At 33.0% G+C, this 9,556-nt stretch overlaps 1 protein-coding gene and 1 pseudogene across 1 annotated transcript; both read left to right on the top strand.

Moving 5' to 3' along the window:
- The first annotated feature begins 2,704 nt into the window (after positions 1-2,704).
- LOC139498852 (uncharacterized) lies at positions 2,705-5,712 on the top strand (annotated as a pseudogene).
- Positions 5,713-5,868: 156 nt separating this feature from the next.
- On the top strand, positions 5,869-7,113 carry LOC139498853 (uncharacterized). The gene has a single exon (XM_071287432.1). It carries the CDS (start codon positions 5,898-5,900, stop codon positions 6,903-6,905), a length of 1,008 nt encoding a protein of 335 aa, XP_071143533.1. The 5' UTR covers positions 5,869-5,897; the 3' UTR covers positions 6,906-7,113.
- Positions 7,114-9,556: the final 2,443 nt, after the last annotated feature.

Raw genomic sequence — 9,556 nt, 5'->3', positions numbered from 1 at the left:
TGTGGTTTTGTCTATTTTAAAATATTTCTCAGATGGTTTAAGCTAAATAATGTACATTGATAGGATCATGATTTTTTGCATATGACATGAATGTTAGGTGTACATGTTTAAGTGGCTGGTTTCATCTGACAATAACCAAATTTTTATGGTTTGGGTGTTAATTCTTTTGCTCTGTTACTATAAACCAACATTTTTGCACATGAAAGAACTGTAAGGTTTGCATCATCTGCATGGTTAATTTGATCTGACTTAAATTTAATGGATTTTTGATAATGTAAAGTGTATACAGTATGTAATACTTAGGTTTAATAGACACGTAAAACCTTTTTATTATAGAGTTTCAATGAAAATTAGATTATACATGATGTACCTGTAGGTAGAGCAGACGTGACAGTATTGGCAATTGTATTTACATCACCATCATGTCGAACCATAGCTGTTTTTTGTTAACAATAGTCCGACAACTTTCAACAATGAGACAACATTCAAGTATAAATAAATTTGGTGTATTTACTGTCTTCTGATTGGCTAAAAGAATTGGCTTTATTTTCAATGTTATCAATTTTTATGGAGACACGCCCACTCTAACGTTGTGTATTCATACGCAAACATCTGTGAACGTTGTTATTGGTATTAATATATATCTTTGAGCATTATTTTTGATAGAAATTTATTTATAATGAATGGCAATAATTTATTTTGAATTTATTGAACCATAAAATTAATTTTTGACTGTTCACATTTAACATAATCCGCTTTGCGGATTATTCAATGTGAAGAGTCAAAAATTAATTTTATGGTTCAATAAATTCAAAATAAATAAAAACCATTCATTAACTGAAATATTTTCTGTAGGCTTGTATAATGTAAATAAACTTGAATAAGGAGATTTGGTATGAATTTCGATGTGACAACCATCAACCATAAACCATGTAGACCAAGTGATAATAAGTTACTTCACACCCTACAACAAAACGAATACTTCATAATGAACACAATATAAAGGGCTCATCCATGCATCATGATGCATGCAACATCGTCAATGTAAACAAATCAGATGAGAAACCCAACAGTGATGACAGTTTGATGTATATACAAAAGCTACAAACAAACAAATATGATAAACCGGATGCAACAAAATACACTTACAGACATTTCAAAATAAACCTGTGTCAGGGTGGTCCCACCGTGTACCATTCTAAGATTAAAGAAAAATTTATACATAAAAAACTGATATACAGTTTATACAAAAAAAAATGGGGGAACCAAAATACCATATATGACATATGTGGCTACCAACACAATTTTATCAATATGAGATCAGTGTGAAATTATGTTAACCCATACATAAGAGTATCTCAAGAATGTTTTGCAGGACTTTATGAATGCCTACTCTAATCCAATCTATTAGAAAATTGAATTATTACAGAAAAGTGTCTACCATGCACTTGCACTGCACTTATAAAAGAACAGTATGATAGCATGTATATAGAATAATATATTCATGTATTCAAATGGATGAAAATCATATACATATAAAAAATGAAGATGTGATATGATTGGTACCGTTAATTTTATTACAGTCGATTTACGTTGGAGACAAACACTTTAAAAGTTTTAACAGTCACAAAATAACTGAAACAGTGAAATTTTACAACTGTTACAACTTTTACAAACATTAACAGTCTTAGAACGACTGTTAGTGGTATGGACAGTTGTTACTTCGTCCAGTAGAGGTATGTAAAGATTGTTTTCTCTCAAATAATTGATCATAAATATTCACTATTTAATTTTTAAAACAATATCATGAAATTCATTACCTGACGTCAAAAAGTATGTTGATTTTTAGATATTCCAAAAATAACCGTGCAATATCAATTTCGCTATCCGCCGTTTTATCTAAATCCTCAAAACTATAATTTAACATGTGACTATCACTAAACGAATCGCATGAGTTATCTTTACATGTACGAATACATATGTAAGTAGCTACAATGAATGCATTTATACACCAGTACTGAAAGGTAATTGCCAATATAATTTTTCACTGAAATTTAACTTAAACTGTTTTTTTGAATTGGTTATGATAAACCAAATAAAGTAGTTATACTCTGCTGTCAATTTACAAACTCATTTGACTCGACGTCTTTATACAGAAATTTAATCAAGGTTAAATGACTGTGTGCTGAAAAGAATCATTTGTTTCCGGGTTTCGAAAGCTAGATAGATAATGCTTTAGGTTTGCCATCATGAACTATTCATTAGAACATAGTTGTAATTATTAGGCTTTTATTAACCATTTAAATCACTTATAGTTCCGATTAAGGGAATAATAACACAGCTGAATTCAGATGAATGACTTGCCCTTGGGAAAACAATTCTTCAAAAACCAAGTACTTTGTTATGGATTTCACATCATAAATATTTAGTTAATGATCTATCTTAATGTCCCTCTGTTATCTTTCCCTCTCTTTTTAACATAATTCAAACATGGTCATTTAAGTCTTACTTCTTTTTTTTTAATATATATATAGAAAAAAGGATTGGACGTGCGCATGATAAGACAAAACAGTGCTGACATGTGTTGTCATTTCTTTTTGTCGCACAGACAGTGCCTAGATAATTTTTAGTATAAATATTAAAAAGAAGATCGTATTGTGTTTGCCTTTTAAAGGAAGTATGTAATGTTGACAATATTATTCATATAATTTCTTTCGTTTGAACGTAGTGAATAAGAGTGAAATTATTTTCTCTTGTTTGTTCATGATGTATGTAGGTGTCGTGCTTATCGCACGGTCATTTTTCCCGCCAAAACGGGGGTTTTGGTCATTCAGCACGACAGCGCCGAACCGTCAACACACATTTATCTAAAGTTTAATTCTTAAGTAAGTTGGTAAATTTTTTGTAATGTCGGACCCTGAAGAGATGGAAACCCCAGAACAGGAGGTGTCTCTTAGAGACGTTATGAAAGCTGTTAAAACCCAGGGTGAATTTAACGAAAAACTTAGGAAAGACATTTCCGAATTAAAACATGAAGTTCACGGGTCTACCGTTGCAGTTGCTTCCCAGGTTAAAAAGTTAAAAACTGAATCTCAATATATTTGGAAATATGGGGGAAATAAGGTTCAATTTCTACTAAATACTGAATTTTTAGAAGACCTGACACAAGCTATTTGGGCCATTGATAATTCAAAGACCGACTACGCACGGGAAACTATTACTGAAGTAATTGACAAGATTAAAAGACGAAATAAACTTGTTAAGATTGCCGATAGTAGTGAAGGGGGTTGGGAGACTGTTAGGCAATATGAAAGTAATCCAGTGGCCAGTAACTCCGACGATGAGAGCAAAATGAATAAAGCTGAGAGTAGGGCGATACGTAAACGTAATGCAAAAGGAAAAAAGTCTGCTTCTAAGAAGGCTAATTATTCTGCTCCCAGTACTCCTTCTCAATTTGTTGATACTTTCCAAACAAAAAATCAGCCCTTTCGTGAACCCCAGTCATGGTACAATGGTCAAGCCTTGTATCAAAATCAACCCAGCACGAGCGGATATCAACGACAAAATAGACAAGGTGCATGTTATGGTTGTGGATCGTTCCAGCACTGGAGAAGCCAGTGTCCCTTCAATCCCAGACCTATCCAGCCAAAATCGAAATAGTACAGACTTTATAAAAGATGAGTATAATTGTAGCATAGATTATTTAATTGAAAATAATACAACTAAAGTATCTTCGATAAGTGACTCGGATAATCTCACTAATGATTACTACGAGTATGAACAGGGACAGGCACATATTATTGTGAAGGACAGGCTTAAAAGTCACTATTCTTTTTGGAAAAATATTGGTTGTTATGATTATATTTTAGATACTATTTTGAATGGTTACAAAATTCCTTTTTACAGTACCCCTCCTTCTATATGCTTAAAAAACAATCGATCGGCAATCATCCATAGCGAGTTTGTTACCGAAGCTATACATGATCTTCTTATAAGGGGTTTGATTGAGGAATGTGAATTTCAACCTCGTGTTGTAAATCCTCTTACAGTTTCAGCGTCGGACGGTAGGAAAAAACGCCTTATTTTAGACCTCCGTCATGTTAACAAACATCTTTGGAAATCAAGTGTAAAATTTGAAGATGTTCGCATAGCCATGCAGTTTATCACAAACAATTCTTTTTGTTTCCAGTTTGATATTGTGTCGGCATATCACCATGTTAATATTTTTATGCCACATACAGAATTTTTAGGGTTTTCCTGGAGGCATGAAAACACCGAAAAATGGTATAAGTTTTTGGTTCTCCCGTTTGGACTTTCGTCAGCATGTTATATATTTACTAAGATCACAAGACCACTTATAAAAAAGTGGAGGGGTGAAGGTAAACAAGTTTTAATGTACCTAGATGATGGTTTAGGCACTCATACGGATGAAGAAACTTGCAAAACTATGTCCAATCAAGTGAGACAAGATTTAATTCAGAGTGGATTTGTTCCTAAAAATGAAAAATCTAAATGGTCACCTATGAAACTTTTGGTATTTTTGGGTTATTCAATTGACACAAACCGTGGCACTATAACCATTCCGAACGAAAGAGTTCAAAAGGTTTTAAAAACTATTGCTGACGTTGAATATTATGTATCTAAACATGGCAAAGTCCATGCACGATTGGTTGCTTCTTTAGTGGGACAAATAGTGTCCATGTCATACGTCATTGGTAACGTGCTTATATCATGTCTAAACATTTAAGCATTGATATTTTAAGTATGACTTCGTGGAATAGTTGTATTGTTTTATCAACAGAAAGCTTGATACAATTTAAATTTTGGAGAGAAAATTTAGAACACGTAAATGTTAAAACGTTTTCTTCAGATGTGTCATGTCAATCTGTAGTTTATAGTGATGCAAGCAATACAGGATATGGTGGCTATGTTGTAGAAACACCTTTTAATATAGCACATGGTATGTGGTCCGAATGTGAGGCTTCAAAGAGTTCTACGTGGAAAGAGCTAAATGCTGTTAGAAATATTCTATTATCTATGATCAATGTATTAAAAGATAAACGAATTAAATGGTTCAGTGATAACCAGAATGTAGTAACTATTGTGGAAAAAGGTAGTATGAAACCTGAGTTACAGGATATTGCTATGTGCATTTTTGAGAATTGTTTGATACATAATATATCTATCGATGTAGTTTGGGTTCCTAGAACCTTGAATGAGAAAGCGGATTTCATAAGTCGTATTATTGATTATGACGATTGGGGTATTGACGAACAGTTATTTATGTATGTAGATTCCCTATGGGGACCTCATGAGATAGACTGGTTTGCAAATGATGACAATCATAAGTTAACGGTATTTTATTCCCGTTATTGGACGGTGAACTCGATGGGTATCGATGCATTCACTATTAACTGGCAAGGTGCCAATGGTTGGTTTGTACCACCTGTATGTTTAGTGTCTAAAGTAATAAGTTACATGAGGCAATGTTTTGCTCATGGGACACTTGTTTTACCTTTATGGAAGTCGGCAAGCTTTTGGCCGATGCTATGTCCTACGGGTGAAGGGTTCATTAAAGAGGTGAAAGGCTGTATAGATTTACCTACTAACAAGAATTTCTATATTTCTGGTAAAGGGAATAAATCAGTATTTGGAAATATTGATTTACCCTTCAGGGTGTTGGCTTTGAGACTTGATTTTGAACCTTTTTAACAACTAATATAAAAGTTCTTGAGTTGGTGGCGGTAATGTTACAGTTGGCCTGAGGGGCTGTGGTGGTGGTTTAATCTTAAGTGAAATGCGAGACGAGTTATGTGAACATTAGATTGTGAAATTGTTTATATACAAATTGTATGTGCTTTGTACATTATGTTTTAATGTGATTTTTATTTTTACATATGTTTTTGCAGGCTTTCCAAAGCGATCTGTTGGAATTACCTGATACTTTGATTGAGAAAATCCATTTACTTTCTGATCTGTTAACCGAAAGTAAATCTAACAACACCGTTCAAAATTATTATTATGGTTTTTTGAGATGGAAAAAATGGGCTTTATCTAATGGAATATCTAGTGAATTTATTTTACCGGCCAAACCAATACATGTGGCTATATATTTAGCATGTTTAGTGCAACAAAATCGTACGCCCAGTCCTATCAATCAAGCGTTTTATAGTATTAGATGGGCACATAAAATTATTAGTGTTATTTCTCCTACAGATTCTGATTTAGTGAAAAATATTCTTGAAGGAGCTAAGAGACGTCTATCTGTTCCGATTAAAAAGAAAGAACCGATCACTCCAGATATGCTTTCACAGATGTTCGACAGGTTATATTGTGAAAATAATCTTTACAACCAGCGTACTATTTCTGCTTGTTTGTTATCTTATTCTGGTTTTTTACGTGTTTCTGAATTGCTGAATTTGAAAACCTGTGACATTCAATTTTTTCTAAGTCATATGTCAGTATTCATACAGAAAAGTAAAACGGATATTTACAGAGATGGTGATCGAATAATCATTGCGAGAACCGGGAATAAATTATGTCCTGTGAAGAACTTGGAGAGTTTTTTAGAATGGAGCAATAATCCACTTGATACTGATGTTTTCGTTTTTCAGAATTTGACAAAAACCAAGGAAAATTATGTGTTCCGAAAAGAAAACAAACCTCTTTCTTATACAAGAATGCGAGAGCTATTTATAGAAGCATTTTCTCCGATTGTGCCAAATATAAAATCTTTTGGCCTTCACAGTCTAAGGTCTGGTGGAGCTTCTGCAGCTTGTAATTTTGGTATTTCTGATAGACTTTTTAAAAGGCATGGACGTTGGAGGTCGGAGACAGCGAAAGACGGTTACGTTAAGGACTCGTTTTCGGACAGAATGTTAGTTTCACAAAATTTGGGTCTTTAGTATATTTTTTCCAAAATTTAATTATTAGTCCTTTTTTACATATTGTCCCTTTCTTTGGTTCAGCAGCGGCGTTGTCGTGTGGCTTTGCACTTTATTTATGAGTTTATTGTTTTCTTCATACTGTTTAGCAGTATGTCATTTACAATTTCATCAATACGAAGTATTTGTGGTATATGGTATATGAGACGGCATTGAGTAGTAATTCTGTTTTTTGAATACAGAATGAAGTTTGTGACAAGAGAATTAAGCATTTAATACACCGACATAGCATGCTACACTTGGTCTACTAATTAACATTAGCTTCAATGGGTTAATTTCTTAAGATGCTGTTTGGACGAAAACTGAACATCTATTTCATTCAATGAATTAAAGTTCATGCACATACATGTATGTATTATAAGTAAATGAGTATGCTTTCTTAACAACCATAGAATAGAAAAGGTGCAAGGGTTATAATATGATACACAAGATGCGCGTATCGTCAAATGAGACTCATCAGTGAGGCTCAGAATTAATGCATATTGTATTACATATGTACAGTCCTTGGATGGTGTTAACTTCCCACTAACACCATACACCATTACACCATACACCTTGTACCATTACACCATACACGTTACACCTTTGCACCATTCACCTTACACATTACACCATGCACCAGTCCCCATTCTATTTGCACGATCCGAAATTACCCATAATGCAACTCAATTTTAAAGAAAGCGTTCGACTAAAAAATTATTTATTTGTTTTAAAAAACGAAATTTGATCACAATATTGCAAATTAATATATAAAATTAAGACTTCCGTGATCATGGTTATATAAACAATACATATCAAATATATCTACATGTATTTTTAGATAAAGTACGCATAAAACTTCGCTTGTAATATAAATTAATCCGTGATCTGCCTTTCTTAAGAGCCAGTGTCTGCGCGTACACGCGTAGCCGAATTGCCCTCCGTTAACAAACGACTATATAGGTTTCACTTCTTTTATTATTAAGTTCTGATAGGATTTGAAATGTAGCGTAAATTAAAGCAAAAATGGTATTCAGATAAAAGCGACTAACAATACCTCCCTTAAAATGTCGAGATTGAAAACGCATTTTTTTCTTTAGAGTCAAATATGATGTATTATTTTAAAATGAAACTCGAATTTTTTTCTCCGCAAATTTGGAATAAAATGTAATATTTTTTAAAAGTAATAATCCTTATACGTTCAACATTCAAAGTTTTCGTTTTGTGTTAATAAAATGTATGTATATTGCACTCAGTAAGGACATTGGTCAGCAGAAATTCAAGGTTGGTCAGGTTTGAGTGTTCACATTTCTCGGACCAACATATTTTTCGGTACGTCTAAACACCACCTAGGCCGCCTTGGTGCACTAAGCTCCTAATAGACCATTCAAATAAGCACCAAGGTCATTCAGTACGATACAGATTTGAATAAGGAGCATAGATTTTAATTTTGTTGTAAATATGTTCAGAAATAAAAGAGTTATTAACATTTTATATGGCACGCGCCGATTTTGTGTAATGTGTCCATTTGTGTCTGTTGGACCTCTTACGGCATCCATGAATAATTAAAAAGATTAAATAAAAGAATATATAAACCTTTCAAATGTACCGTTTATGAAATAAAAATATTGCCAGTGGAACACCCCAACCTTATTTTTTGGCGCTTACAATTTTCAACCCTCGTATTAAGCTTTCCAATCTAACTAAAATTAAAAACTTGCTTTCTAACCGATCTTTTCATGTACTGGACAGGCAAAAAAAAAGAAAAACAGAAAAGTACGTATGGTAAGAGACAAATTGTACATTGAAGATGATTTGTACAAACCAAACACTGAAGGAGTTGGAAACGAAAATGTACATGATGTTTTGAGTTTGATACAGCGGAGACATATAACACAACAATACGAAAGATCAACAAATGAACCTCAATAATTGCAGCTTGAAAGGTTTACACGTGTTCAAACAAGATTTGACTACCAAACAATATAGAACGCAGACGATTCTGGAAGAAATACCTAACAATTAACAGTTTTTTAAACATGAAACCAAATTATTCTACTTTAAAGAGAAAAGGGAACATTATTTCGTTAAATTATTGCTTTTTTATTAATCATTTAAAAAAATATACATGAAATATCATAGACTCGATATTTCGATCTATTTCATGCCATGCCATTCTTGCTCAAAACTCTAGTGGTTCTCCTACGGCACCGATTAGAATTTGATTTCATTCAACGAAATAATTTGTCCTGCATACATGTACGCATCACTTTGAACACGGACAGATATACATGTACTCAATGGTGAATATGAATCTACCATGAAATTGTTCTATGTCAAATTGTTAGCTCTTAAAGTTAAAATAAAATCCATGTTTGTTTTTTTTTGTCAGAGAAGTTAAAATGAAATTTACCGATAAATAGAGTTACAGTGAACCGTGGAGGTATTATTGTGAATCTACTCAATTGCAGAATGATGGGTTGAACCTGGTTTTATTGCAAGCCAAACCTCTCTCGCTGTTATAAGCAATGTTAGAAATACCACTATTATATGAAAATAACATTTGTATTTAGGGCGAATAATTATACACTATAAAAATCTTGAAATTATCTCCTGTAGCAGTGTTATTCGTA

This window comes from Mytilus edulis, chromosome 12 (genome assembly GCF_963676685.1).
Source record: "Mytilus edulis chromosome 12, xbMytEdul2.2, whole genome shotgun sequence".
In the NCBI taxonomy this organism is placed as follows: domain Eukaryota; kingdom Metazoa; phylum Mollusca; class Bivalvia; order Mytilida; family Mytilidae; genus Mytilus; species Mytilus edulis.
Note: the sequence above shows the minus strand (reverse complement) of the source record. Positions and strands in the feature narration are given on the sequence as shown.